The sequence below is a fragment of the Sipha flava genome, unplaced genomic scaffold, assembly GCF_003268045.1.
Source record: "Sipha flava isolate LNK unplaced genomic scaffold, YSA_version1 126_pilon_pilon, whole genome shotgun sequence".
Taxonomy (NCBI): Eukaryota; Metazoa; Arthropoda; class Insecta; order Hemiptera; family Aphididae; genus Sipha; species Sipha flava.
The window spans coordinates 1,283,502-1,301,560 of NW_020271752.1; the positions used below are offsets into that span (position 1 = coordinate 1,283,502).

An 18,059-nucleotide genomic window follows, 5' to 3' on the forward strand; every position below is an offset into this window, starting at 1 on the left:
TAATTATTTAGAATATTATTATTGTTAATAAAACCTAGATTATAAAAATGTATACAAAAATATGATCAAATCCAAACCAATTTCCATAATTTTTTATATTTTTTAATTAAGAATATAATATAAATCCAGTCTTTATATATATAAAAAAAAAAACTTTCAGAATATTGTATATTGATAAAACTATACATAAATAAGTTATATAAGGAAATATAGGGTTATTTATTTTATATTATAAAAAAAATACTACACATAAATGTATGTTCTGCTCAAACATTTTCAAATTTCAATTATTATATATAAAAATTATTTAAGTATTAAAATATCTATTGTTACTTATGGAAATAATGAATTGGTAAAAATTAATTTAGAGAAATCATGAGATTATTCATTAATCATTTAGTAGTTTTAGTGTAGAAAATTAATTTTTTAAATGGAAAATTGTTATCTTTTAGCAAAACACAGCATATATTAATTAAAGTACTAGTTATTTAGATATTACATTTTAAGGTCATATAATTTTAAAATTGAATACAAAATAAAATGCAGCAATTAAATTTAATATCAAATTACTATTACTATAAGTATAAATATTTCATCTTAGACTATGTGTAAATATACACAAAAATTATGTTCCATTTAAAACCAAAATGAATTCATACAGTCAATCACATGTAAAACATCACAATTCAGTTAATACGTATTTGGTACTCGACAAATAGTGTTTAGAAAGGAACTAACTAAATTAACTAAATAAGGCAGAAAACAATAATATTTAAACAAATGTTAGCCTTGCGATTTTTATTTTTTTAACATAAATCGTCAAAACTCAGGAACAACAAAAAAAAAAAAAAAAAAAAAAATACAACTAAAACTAGTAATTTAATATTACACCAAACAGTTTAGAATATTTAAATTTATAGTATACATATGAATTATAAATAGAAAAAAAACTTATTTGAAGAATTGAAAAGTAATTTTAAATTAGAGGAAAACATTTTTTAAAAAAAGTTCACCAAAATATACAAAAATACACTTATTTTTTGAAAATATTAATTTTATAATTGACTCCTATGTCTTATGATAAATATACATTTATAAACTATTGTGCTGTTTTATTATCTAATGGCAAACACATGAAATCTTATTATTATGCTTAAATAATAAATGTATTTCTAACCATAATCAGTTCAAAACTAGGTAACTTAATATTTAAGATAATAATATTATTTGAATAACCAGATTATATTAGTTGAAACATATAGATAATAATAAAAAAAAAAAATTGAGTCATTCACAAACCTTCGTTACGCTGTTGATGGCACAAAAAAAAAAGATTAAATGCTTTGGTTTTTGATAAGATCTGCTATTGGTATTTGAATGTGTGATTAACAATTTACTTCAGTCGATTTTAGGGGTTGCATACCTAAAAAAATTGCAAATGTATAAAACAAATGAATAGTATTTTATTCAAAAATGTAAAAATACAAATTCTAAAATCAGTTAGTAACTTAATATTCTACTTTAAAATACATTAATTATAACATGTATGAGTATTGTTTAAAACATAAGAAAAATACATGTTAAGCATAGCTTTTTTTCATAAATAAAACCTCCGAGAGAAAATACAATTTAATATTATATTATTTAATAATAAAACATAGATCATTGTACATTACACCATTGTATTATTTTTGTATTAGCTAATAAATATTAACGTTACATAAAAAAAAAAAAAGGTCATTCAATATGATGTCCCAGTTTATTATTTGTATATGTTATGTTTGTACATAATTAAATACTTTCAAAAAATCATGCCTTTCAAATTATTATTATTATTATTATTTTCTGTATTAGTGTAATAAAAACATCCATACATAATACATATGCATATACATATACATTTAAAATAATTTATTGGTGTATTTAAGATACTCAAAAGTTATTCAATTATATATTTAAATTATAAATTTTTTTATGGTCAGTTATGAAGTAAATAATAGTTAATATAGAGTTTTTATTATTCTTAATAATTTTTATGTCAATTATTAATGATTGTTATAATCAAATTATTTAAAAATTAATTTTAGTATAATATAAAATATTTCTGACTACTTAGGTCATTTAAGGATCAACCTTATTAACACACAAGAAAAAATAATTTTAAATTAAAATAAATAATATGTAATTTAGTAGTTTTTTATGTTGTAAGTAGGGCAAATCCATATTGATATAAAATTACTAACAAAAAGTAATAATTTTAAAAATGAATACACTCAATGAAAAATACATGGCATATTTAATGAAATGAAAAAAAAAACAGTTTTTTATGGTGATATATACCATATGATACCAAAAATCTATTTATTGTTCAAATAATTTTACTATAATTTGTAGACATTAAGTAAATAATACTTTTATTTGAAGCATAATTTAGCATTTAGGTTTTATATTTTCAAATATTTGGTGTAAAACAAATTTGTTATACTAAACAGTAAATTATAGGCCTCAATACATTAAGTAAATTAGACAATACTCTGATAATGACAGAACAATAATAATAAACTCAAATTTATTGAGAACATATTGTTTTAGATTTTTCAAAACACGATTTAAATATGTTTAAAAATTAACTTTAATTAAAATGTTAAGCTTATTAAATATTTAAATAACTAACAAACTACCAATTTGTATTGGTTAGTTATAAAATATTTTAATTAATTCTAGTTATTGAAAAAAGACATAAAAATCATGAAAATATAACATTCAATGCATAATTTACTCTAGACACTAATTGTAGTTTTAAAAAATAATTAGACAATTTGTGGTTTTATAAATTTTACTCAATATTAAATTAAGATATTAATTATTTAAGTAAAATATAGCATTAATATTAATTAAACACTAAAAATAAATTTAACATACATACCCATGAATTGTGGATAAACAGGATAGGCTCCTGGTGGTAGGTGATGAGTGACTTCTTTTTTGGGGGTATTTTCTTCTTCAGATTCATTGGGTAAAGAAACCGCAGCAATCATATTTGCATTATCACTTGGGTCTTCTAAATTAAAAAAAAATTATAAATATAACTAATAGCAAATAATTATTTTAATATATATTATATATTATGCACAGGACTTTGAGAAATAGTTTTAATTACCTATATACAAAATAGATTAAGTAATAATAATTAATTACATTATATTAATAAAGTAATATTTAAATACATAAATCATAAATAATCCGGATTACAATATAATTTTAAAATAATAAATGTTTATTATACTTAAACATATTATTTTATTACAATCATACTGTAACATATGCTATATACATATATATTACTATAGAGTATTGATAATGTTGTGATGGTTTATATTTCCTGATTCATTACTTATGTTTTTTTTATACTGTTTAACTTAGGTCAGCAAAACAGAATCTAAATACTAGAATATCTTTATAATATATTATAAGATCAGTTTTTATTAAATTAAGTTACAACACTTAATAAGTTGAATGAATTCATGCATATTAAAATTTATATTATTATAATTTAATATATGAGAATTCATTTTTAACTTAATAATTTGATCACCTTGACCTTTCTGTGACTAAGAATTGTTGAATAGGCAAAAAATTAATTGGAGTCAACTTACCACTTGGCTCTACTTATCTTATTTTAAATTAACTATATATTTAAGTACTATGAAAGTATACCATTATAATATCATATAGATATAAAATATATTAAAAGTATTAATACTTGTGGGCAAGGATTTATTTATTTATATATATAATATTTTAAATATTAATAATAATTACTACACTACGAGGCATATTTGAAAAGTAAGGGCCATTTCGTCATAAAAAAAATTATAATCATATAAAATAGGTTTTATTAGCACATTTAGTTTCCAACAAATCTAATTCACTTTTTCACATAATCGCCATTCAGTTCTAAGCATTTTTCGTACCGATGCACCTGCTTCCTTAACCTCTCTGTATAAAAGCTCACTAACGGCCTGCAAATTTAACCAGTTTTCAAAGCGTTGTCTACCAAATTATTTTTTGAAATCTAATAAAAGGAAGTAGTCACTGGGTGCAAGCTTGTCCAAAATGAGAAAATTTATCAGTCAGGGCACTAATCGTCAACCGATGATGAAATTGCAGTTTTTGGTTAAAGAAACAATTTCATCGGTTTACAAGCAGGGTTTACCACTCCGCTTTTCGTCATGTACATTATTTTTGTCCATTTTCGAAATCAAGATACCACTGTCTAACCTTTCTTTCACACATTAAAGTAGGTCTATCAACTAGGAATAACACTTGATAAATTTCAATCGCTGAAGATCCTTTTGCTAACAAATAATTTATTACAGCACGAATACAGTTGATGAGAGCAACAATTATCACGGAAATTGTTCACTTTATTCACAGATAGGCAAGTGACTACTGAATCAAAAAATCATGTGAAATGGCTGCTCGAGTAGTGCATGTACAGATATGCATAAGTTTAAACACGTTACGACTTGTTGATTTTGAAATATAAGCTAATGTCCCTTACTTTTCGAATATGCATCAAAGAAAATGACATAGGTTTTTATAATACCAATAATAGTCTTATAGGAAAATATCAATATCAAAGAATTAGATTTTACTGTTTTATTTTGCAGTAAATTATTCTAACATATATATTTAGTAGAGACTGGATTTAAATGTTAATACATAATTTTACTATGTTTTGATAAATTAATTAAACATGAGATCAATTTGTTTCTAATAATTTTAAACTACAATAGGTATATTTGATTTTATATACCTCAAATGGTTTTGTTTCTCCCACGTTTTTAAAGAATTTTGATAAATTGAACTAATATTCTATTGAGATTATAAATGTCAAAATTAAAAATGATTAAAAAAAAAAAAATGTCTGGTCTAGCACATGAATGAAGGCTATTAAATATTCTCAAATGATATTAGTTGACATAAATTAAGTTTATGGTAAAAACAGTAATCATTTAAATTCAAAAATCTAAAAATACACATTGTCATATTAAATATGTGATTATGAGCACATATATAATATATATACAATGTAATGATTATAAGTTTATTTTAGTGCATATTTATGTATATATTTTGATAGTTTAAATATGAAATGCATTAAAATATAAGAATTTATATTTTGCTCCTTGTTCAAAATAAAAAATATTCTAAAAATAATTTAGATATTGATCTTTTGTTCACAAAAATGATTATAGTAACTAATTTTTTTGTTTTCTTAATTTTTTTGTTTGAAATTGTAGAATATATTTTTTTTATGTAAAAATAAAAAAATAATAAGATATTAAAGATCTAATATAAACAGGAAAGTTCATATATAATTTATTTATGAGATTATAAAATTAAAAATAGATTTAAATTTGTTAATATTATACAAAAATACATACATTTAAATATAGGAAATATATATATATTAATAGATTAAGCTAGACAAATGATATTTTAATTTATTATGTTAAAGAACATTATCATTTGTGTTAAGATTATAAAAATATACTAACGTTTTAGTCAAGAATTTGTTTTGATAACAATTATACACTTATAAACCTGCAGTATATTTATAAATAAAAATATAATTTAACACACTCATTTTATCATTTAACAGATACAATTAAATAGTAAGGTACATTAAAGATAAGGTAATAAACAATTTATAATCAGGAATTTTTTTTAAAATATTTATAGTTGGAAAAAATAAAGAAAATAATGTAATGTGATACACATATAGTTTTACAAATTAATATTATAGATTTAATCTTGTATACTAATACTGATAGATGATAATCAATAGTTACCTATTCTGTATTCACTATAATAAGTGGATTATTTATATCAGTACTGTCAGTTAAAGCAAAATGTTATTATAATCACTATATGTTATATAATATACTTAATAAGTGCTTATAACAATTAAAATAAAGTCCTAGAAGGAACAAAATGTTTCCTTATTGTAAAAAAAAAAAAAGGTTCTAAAAAATTATTAAAGTAACACTATTATTTTAAGTTTAAACAAATGCAGCTAAAATACTCATCAATATAAATAAAAATATATACATTTTTCTTTTAAAGAAGTTAATATATTTTTTAATTAGTTATACTATACAAGAATGCAAATCAAACTAAGGATATGTAAAATTGTATGTTAATATATAATTGAGTAGAGTTTGATAATTCACTAACATTTTAATATGAACTACTTAAAATAATTCCAAAGTAAATATTGACTGTTGAAGGTCAGTTTAATATAATTAAGAATACCCAATAAGGAAGTGATGTATTATATTTAAAATAGTAAGATCTCATTCAAAAAATAGTTTATTTCATACTTTAAAATAGAGATAAAAGGTAATTGACATAAATTAACCTTGTAATGATGTAAAAATAAAGAAATTCTAGAATACACGTAGAAAAAAAATTAAATAGATTCTATTGAATAGATCGGCCATACAAAATAAAAAGAACTATTTTTATAAATGATCCATTACTTAAGAAAAAATCCAATGCATTGTTTGAAAAACAATACTTTAAATTCATGATTAAAATTTCAGATTTTATAAAATGGAAATGTATATTAAAGGAACTACATTATTCTAAAGGAGTTCCAATTAATGCATGTTGTTAAGAATGTATTTTATTACGATTTATTGTATTTTAGTGTATTTAAAATTAAAATTATTCATTTTTATTTTAGCATAATTCAACTGTTAAATATTTACTTTATCGACATATACATTCTAAGTAATTATTCAATAACTTTTTTTTATTTTTTTTTATTTAACAGTTAAGGCCATTTCAAAATTGTGACTGTTAATTTTATAAGTTTAAAACAAAAAAAAACCTTATAAATAAAATTAATAAAAACAATGTATAATAGTATTCCAGGATTTTATTTTGATTTTACTAGAAAGAAAGCATTTTTATGAAATTTTGTTTAAGAGGTAAAATATTTTCTGTATCGGTTTTAATTTATGAAGTTATTTAGAAAACTTTAACAAGTGTGGTTTATAATTAAAATATAATATTACATAAACAGAAATTATTTACATACAACAAATATTTGACTATTTGATAACAAATAAAGAATGTTAAAAAGATAGTCGAAATTAAAATAAATTTAGTAAATAAATAAATTAAATTATTTTAAATTAGTTTATGAAAATTGTAATAGAAAATATATTCAAGGACAAATATAATAAAAAGACTAATTAGTAATGCTCTAATTAATGCTCAGCTACTAAAATATAATAAAAAAAAAAACATAAGAAGTATTTTAAGAAAAACTAAAACCAGAAAATGGAAATTTAAAAAAGTTGTAAAACTTGTTAATTTTTGTATTACACCTAAATACTTTTAATATTCCACCTAAAACAGTGTTGTTATCTATCTATTTATATATTATAAATTCTTTAATTCATGACATTCATATTATTGTTAATAACTTTTTTAGCAAATAATTATCACTTTTCAGATCATCAACTAAGATCAAAGTATATGGTAATTTTAAAAAAATAGCTATTGGGACCAATATTAAAATATTGAAGTTTTTTGAAATTCACCAGACTAAATTTTTTGGACTTGACGTCACTGCAAAAAATAATGAATTTATCATGTAGCCCAACATTGATAATAAAAATGATGAATAATGAGAGAAAAAGATATCTAAAGCAATCTTAATATAAGATCAGGGGCGTGTACAAGGGGGATGTGGGGGTCAGATCCTCCCATAGGCCCTTTTAAGATTGTATAAAATAGTTTTCTTAATGGAAGGAAATTACAAGGAAACAAAATAATATTGCAAGAATTTATTGTAAATTATTATTTAAATATTCAGTTATTTAGGTTCAGGAATTTTCCTTCCATAATAATTTGTTTGCAACTGATCCCCTCCCCCCCAATACAAATGTATATGCCACTGTATATGACATTATTGAATCATTAATGATAAAAACAAATAAACCATACATGATGTCATAATAAAAATATAGCAACATAATTTAATATTTCAACTCATTGAAGTGAATTTTATTAATTCTGTAGAAATTTTAAGGAAGAGTATAATTAACATTAACATTAACCATTAATTTAGCTAAGACAATATGAAATATATGTATAGTCAAGCACTAGATGTTATAGAATACTTTTAAAAAAATTAACAAAAATATCATAATCAATAATTTTAACCTGTCGTTAGTTGCTGTATAGTCAAAATAACCACACTTTATTTTAGGTCTCTAATAAAACGTTTACGTTTTATATTTCAATCATTGACACAAAGTATAAATTTTAAAAATGTTATTGATTGTATATTATTGATCATAATATATGAGTATCAATGATTAAAATATAAAATGTAAATGTTTTATTAATGATAAAAAAAATTAGAGTAATTTTGTCCATAGCATGATTAATGACAGGTTAAAAACAATATTTATTTAAGATTAAGTGATAAATTAAGAAATTAAAAAGATAACCTATCTAATTTTTTTGGAAACTAAGAATATTCAAAAATTTTAATCTTAATCTTATGAATTTTTAAGATCTAAAATTAATTAAATAAAAATACTTTTTCCAAAATGTAAGTAAATATTTAAGTCTTAATTTTAATTTCACTCCATGGTAAATTTATTCAGCATTCGTGTAGCAGGTGATCTACCAGAGGGGAGGGATGATCCGCGAGTTTAGGACGAGTGATCTATATATTAATAGTATAAAAATGAATTATATTTTTTTACTACAAATACGTCATATCATATAAATATTTGTCAAATATAAAAATTAAAAATAATTAGCCAAATATAATTATAATTTCAATAATTGTAATTATTACAGTAAATATTTTATAAAATTCAGATGCATGCATTATAGATAAACTCCGAACAACGAACAATTTGAATTTAACCTATCTAGCAACATTGCTAATGACTTATAGTTATATTGTAAATGTCATTATCGCAACACAGTCCCACTGTGGTCTACAATAATGTGCATATAATAATAATTATAGATCACCAACTACACCTTGTATAATACGGTAGATCACCAGATATGCCTAAAAAGAAGTTGTAGATCACCTGCTACACAAATTCCGAATATTCTGTACAGAAATTAAATATAAAATATTTAATGTTAAACATATTGATAATACATACTATAAGATGGGCGACGTCTCATCATGCAATAACATGGAATGCAGATACAAATAATACAGCATACCAATATGAGAGTAACGACAACAATCAGAAGTATCAATAAACTTGGCATATGCCTTTGAATTCTATGAATATAATGATAAGTTAATACATGGATACATAAAACAAATAAATAAATTATTATTTACATATTGTTAATAAGCTCAAAACCATTGCAACATTCTACATTTTCATCCAAGTCATAACAACAAAACGTTGATTCTTGTGTTTTGTTATGCGAAGGGCATGTCCATGTTTTCTCCCTATTGATTATACCGTTGGAAACTTTTTTCACCCAACAGTTTTCACCTGAATATACAGTCAGATTTATTCATAAAAAATTAAAACTACAAAGGTGGAAAAAGACAAAGATCAACTGAATACTTACTTTGAACTGAAGAAATCAACATCATCAGTGCTGCGACGCAAAGCGTCGTTTTCACACAGCTCATAGTGAAAAAGGAGAACGGTGCAAGGGTTAACAACAAATGGACATAAATTAATTCGCACTAGTGATATACAACTAATATTAATGGCTGATACTTATAGAAAAATAAATAATATGACTCATGTCTCGCAAAAAAACGAACAAATAGTAGAGATGAATTACGCGTACCGGACGTATTGTAGTAGCTCGAGTTCACGATCGAATAAAATAACTCATTTAGATAGACGGACTATGAAATGCAGATGAAGTAGAGATGGTCTGGACGAAAATTTTTTTTATTTATATATATATAGATTATATTACCTATGGTATGTTTTGTTTCCCCGAGATATTTTAAGGGCGGGGAAATAGTAGGGAGATCAAACGCAAAGAGGTAATGTGTACGCCAGAACACTATGTCTTTGGAACGATTTTTCAACAGCACTCCTAGATAACATTAATCAGTGATAAGAACGGTCATCACGATTCATAATATAATAGTTATATTATATATCTATGTCACGATTCTAGCTCGAGCAAATACAGATAACTGTCAAGAATTTTATTGGCTTTACAGTTACGTCTACAGCCTTCCAAATTTCAGAATACTGCTGATGACAGTCATATGTACAAATTATCTTTGATTCATTGATAGTTTTGTGATTTGACGTTCGCAGAACAGTGGTTTTCATATTGACTTTGTTCGACAAATATTGAAAATGAATTTGAAATTTTGTGCTAATTTATCGTTCATGTACCAAGAAGTCGGTAATCTCGTGGAACGATATAGTTTGGCTGCGAAGTCGGGATTTTCTTCTGTTGAATGTGCATTTCCGTATTCCGATCCTTTGGAGAAAGTAGTGCAAGCAAAAACTGATGCCAATGTATTACAAATCTTGATAAATGCTCCTCGAGGAGAAGCTAATGAACTCGGTTTCGCGGCAATCCCAGGCATGGAGGACCGTTTTCGTTCATCTATCGAACTGGCTATGTCTTATGCCATTGCATTGAATTGTTCCAAGATTCACGTAATGGCTGGAATCGTTATACAGCCATCTGAAGCCAATCACAAAGCTTATGAAAAGAACTTGTCATATGCTGCTAAGATTTTTGAAACTAAAGGCATTATAGGTTTAATCGAGCCCATCAATAAACATTCTGCTCCAGGATATTATTTAAATTCATACGAACGAGCTGTTGACGTTCTGAACAAAATTAACAGTCCTAACTTGAAGCTACAGTTGGATATATTTCATTTGCAACAAATCAAAGGAGATCTAACTAATAACATAAAAAGTTTGTTACCTCATGTGAGGCACATACAGTTGGCTCAAGTTCCTAAACGCAATGAACCTAATACTCCAGGTGAAATAGATTATAATTATATTTTTCAACTGTTGGAAGAACTTAACTATAGTGAATGGATTGGTTTGGAATATAACCCTAAAGATGATACGGATAAAGGTTTATCATGGTTAAGAAATTTAAAAGGATCTGACAAATTTTGATTTGAAAAATTTAAAAAATGTAGGTATATTACAAGCATTAAATAATAACTTAACAATACACTTGAATTTATTCTAAAATCCAGAGCATATTTACACCAGATTTTCCTAGATTGACACTTTCCAACAATCCATTTTCAGTCGTTTTTATATAATGTAGGAACAATAAAATTGTGTAGAAAAAATTATTTCGACCCTGCAACAATGTTAAACATTAATTTATAAAATAAAATTTTTTTTATATTTATAATTTTAATTATAAGCTCAAATATTTTACATCATATGTACCACATAAAAATACATACCTTTGGAAAATTGTGAGTTTCTTTATTGATTTTTAAACTATAATGAGGTGGAATATTTGATTGTTGATAAATAATAACTTGCTTATCAACAGATTTGACTTTTTCTGGATATTTAACAAAATGTTGAATAGAAAATGGGTTTTTTCCTTTTAAACGTGTTAATGGAGATAATTGAGAATCTAAGTATGTTGCCAATAAATGCATCACCAACTAAAAATAAATAGTATAACAAAAGTTATAAAGCTAATACCTAAAATTAATTGCATGTATTTGTTCAAAAATTAATAGTTACCACTGCATCAGATGGTAATTCGTTATTCCATTCTTTCCCCTTAAATGTGCCACCAGAATTCCATCGATACTCCGTTAAACAAGGACCTTTAGCTAATTCTAAATGAAATTATTAAATTTTTTAAAAATATATAAATAATATTAATAAATTATTTTTATACCTCTAATACGTTGTACTAAATATTCTTGATTTGCAGATATTTCAAAATATGGAATAATGTGCAATAAACTTGGTATAGTTTGAGCAACTTGAACTGTATGTGCAGTTTTTTTAAGTCTTTCCAAACCAACACTGCCTATTGAAACATCTACAAATCCTTGATTGTATAAAGCACGATCAACATTTTCTATTTCCTTTACTAATCGAGAAACAATTGTTTTTGAAATCCACTAAAAAAATTGATTATATTTATTTAGAATCAAGTATAATTGGTTTAAATTAATTAGGAATACAAAATATAATTACTGTTCTTAAATTAACAGACCATCTTTCAACTTTATTATTATCAACTTTAAATTTACGCCATACTTCCGAAGCCATTGCTACAGTTGAAGTACTTTCATTTAATTCAGATTTTGACTGTTCAGCTAAAATGTACAAAACACCTGACATTAAAATTCAGAATAATTTAAACTTCATAAACTTACGCGAAGAAGCAACTTGGTATATGGAATTTTGTAGCATTGATGAAATGGATATATTTGAACCACCTGAACGCTCCCAAAGTGACATACTTCTTTGTTCAGAATCACGTTCTAAAATAATATTATTATGTAATATAATATGACTAAGTTTACAGTAATTATTTATATATATATATAAAATCTAAATTTGGAAGAATTTTAGATTAATAATAATTTTATTTGGAAACATTTAATTACTAAATCATTATATTTTTATTTGAATAATTTGATCATCGTTAAAAAACAGCTATATTCAAAAAAAAGTAAGTATACTTATTTAATTTGGCCAATGCAATTAGAATTTTATTTAATGTAGTAGAACATGCAAATATTACAATACACAGTAGTATTAACATAGAACATAACATTAAGAATTTGTACAATAAATAGCTTAGGCTGATTAGACTAAATAAAATAAAATACTTCAATACATCAATATTACCAGAAAGAGAAAAGCTATTTCTATTTTCATAATCCTTTAAATATTGTTCTAAGGCAGATATATCTTCTATATTTTCATCATTAGTATTAATTATGTACTTATTTGAACTTTTATTTGGTTTTTCTTGTCCAAAACTGTCTAAAAATAATAAACATTTGCAAATATTAGTAAAATATTATAATAATAACACATTACTAAAATAACTTACCAGGTGAAATTCGAAATTGTGGATTTTTCCATTTGTTTGATGTCCAGTTAATCGGAGTACTAGTGGTGGCAGGGGGTGTTACAATACTTGATGAAGAATCTGGTGATTTTAATTTTATGTAAGCTAAAAGAAACATAAACATATGTAATTAAATAATATAATTTCAGTTTTTTATTCATACAGTTTGATAATCCAATAGTTTGAAATTGTTCTGGTGATAAATGCAAGGCATTAGTAGTCATCCATAACTTTGTAAGGGATAATGAATGATACAAAAGACTAAATATTACTACTATTGATGACACTGACTCAACAAATCGCCACCACGGAGTATACCAGGAATATGGCAAGACCAATCTAAAAAATAAGTATTTTTCAACTATAAATAATATTTTTAAGTACAATACATAGTTTCATTCAAAAAACTAGCAACTGTTTGATATTTTTTTTTTAAACGTAGAATTAATATATTTAGTTGAAGATGAATAAATTTGTCAAAAAGAATATATATATATTTATATATATAATCATTTTGGCCACACATGTATTTTAAATAAATGGTGAAAACAACTTACAAATCATAAGCAAGCATGGACAATATTAAAGCATTAATAGTCCCCCAAATAAAATGTTGCTTCATTCTTTTAACTCTAATTGTTAATTGAATAGCGTCTTTGACTAAATCCTTTTTCAAAAAAAGATTTGGCTGAAATTCCGAAGGAGTCCTAAAAAACATTATTGTATATATATACAAATCATAACTTTCTAAAAATACATACCTCATAATTAATAATTTTTACTGTGTGTTAATATTTTATCAACAAGCAATATTCATATCAAATTTGATCAAATCAATTTCCATAAAAAGCATTGATATTATTATAATTCAAAGGTTTTATTATAATTCTCAATTGCCAAGCCGGTTAATTGATTTAATAATCCGTTTCAACACTTATCAGGGATAGTTGATAATTTTGAAAATGTATTTTAACGTCTATTTAATTATTAACATTCAATTCAATAATATTTGTCAAGACACAAGTACTTAGCAGGCGAAAATTACAAAAACGAAAATCCACATGTTCATAGTTGGACAGAAAATCCGTAGTCGTCGATTTTCAGAACCATTTTATTCGTAATAACATTATCTTCTCCAAATGAAATTTTGAGTTACCAACGTATCTGAGATTATCTATGAATCTTATAAGAACAAACGACCGCCATAGATTATTTACAATATACAATTCCGTTTCGTACTTCAAATAAAAATGCACATTATTTTTTATTCCATGATCATTACGATATCCAAAACTTTTTATTTTTCTTCATCAATGTTCGTATTATCATTCTTATCTTTTGTTTATTTATTTTTTCGTACAAGTATTTGGAAATCCGTTGGATTAATTGAGTCGCAATAAATACTTAAAAATATTATTTAATTATTAATTAATACTCGGTAATGCCATGTTAATTAATGAAAGAACCAATAAACTTATCAACTCCATTCGTGAAGTTAAAATTGATGGGAGAATGGCGCTTGTATCATTGTATGATGATCTTCCTCATTTTGAGTATGACCTCACAATTAACAATGTAAGTATAATGGTGATAGTTATAGATTTTTTGTAACTGAATTAGTATATTTAAAGTACTATATACAGAATTACATTAATTTATCTTCACATTATTCTTAGATTTTAAATATACCAAATTTAATCTATTCTTTAATATTATTTTAAACTTTTTATGGCGACACTAAAACTATTTAAATACCAACCTAACTAAAAATTGACTTTTTTTTCAAATGAATTTTCCAATTTATTCCTCAAACTAGATATCAATATAAATTTAAGTATTTTTCAATATAATTAACAATAATAATGAACATTTTTTGATCATCTGGAATAAATGGACTTGTAAAGTAGCTCTGTATTAAAATATTTTAAATAAACAATTATAAATCAAATAAATGCGTAGTTGTTTAATAATTAAACATGCTTAAATTTATTATGTAAGTAAAGTAAGTAGATGATTATGATGAATGGATAAATATAAATTAAAAACTGATGACTTTAAAATTTTTATTAAATCTACTTGAAAATAATTTATTTTATTTATGATTATATTTTTATAAACCCTTCTGAAATCAATATAAATTTAAAAATTGCTGACATTTTTATAACTTATGGAAAATAAAAGTAAGAATTTTGTTCTCATATGGACTTAATGATTTGAACGGTATAATGGTATAATAGAGGAACATCTTAATTTCAAAGTTGTATATGTGTTAAAGAGACACACAACTTTCAATTTAATTCTAAAAAATTATCCATAACTATAAAACCAAATAAGAAATTAATGGAAATGATAAGACCTTATTTCCTATTATATTATTAGTATACTAATATATTGTATAATATTTACAGTTGGAAAATTCCATAAAAAAACTTAAAAATCTTATTCAAGAATTAAATCAACAAGTTAAAAAATTAGAAAATGAAAATTCATGTTTTAAATCACTTAATTTAATATTATCAAAAAATATTTCATCATTATATAAAACTGCTAAATATGAAATTCAAAGAAAAGACAAAATAATTGAAGAACTTCGTAAAAGGTAACATTTATTTTTATTAAAATATTGTATTATTATCTACAAAAAATTTTTTTATTGAAATTTTAGTAAAATGTATGCAACTGCAACATCAAAAATGTTTTCTTATAGCAATAGTTTGCCATTAGAAAAAATGCAGAACAATCAGTATTCCAATAAAAATAATGATATAGAACATGTTATCACAGTTACTGAGAAATCTAACATACTCAATGAAAATAATAAAGATAATTTAACAAATGTCTTAATTCAGCCTAATTATAATATTCCAAAAACAGTCTATAACACAAGATTGTGTAAAAAATTAGTTCAACAAAATCAAATTAATGAATCCAAAAATAAGGTGCCAATAAGCATTCAAAGTAATAATATTATATCTACTGGTAAAAATACACAAGATAAAAATGAAAAATTAAATAATGATAAAAATGTAATAAAAGGAATGGTAACTCCCTCTATTCACAATGATTTAGAAAATAATCCTAACTCTACATTAATAATTTGTAAATCTGATTCAACCTCAAATGATTGTTTATATAACACCACTCCAATTAATCAATTTGAAAATTCAGAGAAAGAGAAAGAAAATGTTTCTACAGAATCATTTTTTACTTCACTAAAACAACCAATTAAAATTAAAAAGAAAATGGTCATAGCTCCCGCCACTATTGGTGTGCCAAATACGCTCAATGAAAACTTAAGCAAAAGCAGAAATTTGGTAAGAGAAACTATTGCTGAAGAAAAATATACGGAAGAAAATAATTATACAAAACTAAATGATGTAAGGAAATCTTCACATGAAATTTGTACTAGTCCATCTGCTAATAAGGAACTTAATTCTTCTACAAGGATTGTAAAATGTTTGTCTTTGAGTAATGAAATAAAATCACCTTTTTTAACCAAACAGAAAAGTAATCAATTGGAATGTAAGTCACCTACCATTAACCATGTTAATAATTCAACAGAATCTATCCAGCTAAATAATTCTGTTGAACATAAAGATAAATCTTCTAGACAAAGTCTACCTGACCAAACAGGTATACCATCTACAAATATTGAAGTTGAACAGGTTCCATTTAGAAGAAAAACCATATTTATAGGAATGGATAATACAAAAACTAATGTTATAAGAAAATCTTCACATAAAGCTTGTACTAGTTCATCTGTTAACAAGGAATTTAATGCTTCTCCGAGTAATGAAATAAAATCACCTATTTCATACAAACAGAAAAATAGTCAATTGGAATCTAAATCATTTAATATTATCAAAGTTAATAATTCAAAAGAATCTATCAAGCTAACTGATTCTGTTGACGATTCTTCTAAAGTTAAATCTTCTAGACCAAGTTTACCTGACCAAACAAGTATACCATCTACAAACATTGAAGTTGAACAGGTACCATTTAAAAGAAAAACCATAGTTAAAGAAATGGATAATAATACAAAACTAAATGATGTGAAAAAATCTTCACATGAAACTTGTACTAGTCCATCTGTTGATAAGAAATTTAATATTTCTACAAGGGTTGTAAAATGTTTGTCTTTAAGTAATGAAATAAAATCACCTATTTCATCAAAAAAGAAAAATAGTCAATTTGAATGTAAGTCACCTACCATTAACCATGTTAATAATTCAACAGAATCTATCCAGCTAAATAATTCTGTTGAACATAAAGATAAATCTTCTAGACAAAGTCTACCTGACCAAACAGGTATACCATCTACAAATATTGAAGTTGAACAGGTTCCATTTAGAAGAAAAACCATATTTATAGGAATGGATAATACAAAAACTAATGTTATAAGAAAATCTTCACATAAAGCTTGTACTAGTTCATCTGTTAACAAGGAATTTAATGCTTCTCCGAGTAATGAAATAAAATCACCTATTTCATACAAACAGAAAAATAGTCAATTGGAATCTAAATCATTTAATATTATCAAAGTTAATAATTCAAAAGAATCTATCAAGCTAACTGATTCTGTTGACGATTCTTCTAAAGTTAAATCTTCTAGACCAAGTTTACCTGACCAAACAAGTATACCATCTACAAACATTGAAGTTGAACAGGTACCATTTAAAAGAAAAACCATAGTTAAAGAAATGGATAATAATACAAAACTAAATGATGTGAAAAAATCTTCACATGAAACTTGTACTAGTCCATCTGTTGATAAGAAATTTAATATTTCTACAAGGGTTGTAAAATGTTTGTCTTTAAGTAATGAAATAAAATCACCTATTTCATCAAAAAAGAAAAATAGTCAATTTGAATGTAAGTCACCTACCATTAACCATGTTAATAATTCAACAGAATCTATCCAGCTAAAT

At 24.0% G+C, this 18,059-nt stretch overlaps 4 protein-coding genes across 4 annotated transcripts in view; 2 read left to right on the forward strand and 2 right to left on the reverse strand.

The window, feature by feature from the left end:
* Positions 1-1,112: 1,112 nt before the first annotated feature.
* LOC112694297 lies at positions 1,113-9,988 on the reverse strand. The gene is made up of 5 exons (XM_025569721.1): positions 9,640-9,988; positions 9,401-9,560; positions 9,213-9,337; positions 2,927-3,061; positions 1,113-1,423 (listed from the first exon to the last, which is right to left on the reverse strand). Exons 1-5 carry the CDS (start codon positions 9,701-9,703, stop codon positions 1,386-1,388), a joined length of 522 nt encoding a protein of 173 aa, XP_025425506.1. The 5' UTR covers positions 9,704-9,988; the 3' UTR covers positions 1,113-1,385.
* A 179-nt stretch (positions 9,989-10,167) lies between these two features.
* LOC112694296 (putative hydroxypyruvate isomerase) lies at positions 10,168-11,229 on the forward strand. The gene has a single exon (XM_025569720.1). The coding sequence runs from the start codon at positions 10,398-10,400 to the stop codon at positions 11,184-11,186; it is 789 nt and encodes a 262-aa protein (XP_025425505.1). The 5' UTR covers positions 10,168-10,397; the 3' UTR covers positions 11,187-11,229.
* Positions 11,196-14,302, reverse strand: LOC112694295 (transmembrane protein 209). Its single transcript, XM_025569718.1, has 11 exons — positions 13,893-14,302; positions 13,689-13,838; positions 13,295-13,470; positions 13,114-13,236; positions 12,906-13,043; positions 12,428-12,535; positions 12,246-12,367; positions 11,941-12,169; positions 11,781-11,878; positions 11,489-11,698; positions 11,196-11,379 (listed from the first exon to the last, which is right to left on the reverse strand). Exons 1-11 carry the CDS (start codon positions 13,895-13,897, stop codon positions 11,254-11,256), a joined length of 1,485 nt encoding a protein of 494 aa, XP_025425503.1. The 5' UTR covers positions 13,898-14,302; the 3' UTR covers positions 11,196-11,253.
* A 170-nt stretch (positions 14,303-14,472) lies between these two features.
* LOC112694294 (protein PF14_0175-like) overlaps positions 14,473-18,059 on the forward strand; it is a gene marked incomplete in the record, with an annotated part of 4,293 nt that continues 706 nt past the window's right edge. Inside the window, 3 exon segments of the mRNA XM_025569717.1 lie at positions 14,473-14,706; positions 15,540-15,730; positions 15,797-18,059. Of these exon segments, the coding sequence (XP_025425502.1) occupies positions 14,578-14,706; positions 15,540-15,730; positions 15,797-18,059 (2,583 nt within the window).

Coding starts and splice junctions, on each gene's coding strand:
- LOC112694297 (XM_025569721.1), bottom strand. CDS start 9,703: ATGAGCTGTGTGAAAACGACGCTTTGCGTCGCAGCACTGATGATGTTG. Junction 9,561..9,639: donor GTTGATTTCTTCAGTTCAAA/GTAAGTATTCAG, acceptor CTGTATATTCAG/GTGAAAACTGTTGGGTGAAA. Junction 9,338..9,400: donor TTTGAGCTTATTAACAATAT/GTAAATAATAAT, acceptor TTATATTCATAG/AATTCAAAGGCATATGCCAA.
- LOC112694296 (XM_025569720.1), top strand. CDS start 10,398: ATGAATTTGAAATTTTGTGCTAATTTATCGTTCATGTACCAAGAAGTC.
- LOC112694295 (XM_025569718.1), bottom strand. Junction 11,879..11,940: donor TTTAGTACAACGTATTAGAG/GTATAAAAATAA, acceptor AATTTCATTTAG/AATTAGCTAAAGGTCCTTGT. Junction 11,699..11,780: donor AATTACCATCTGATGCAGTG/GTAACTATTAAT, acceptor ATTTATTTTTAG/TTGGTGATGCATTTATTGGC.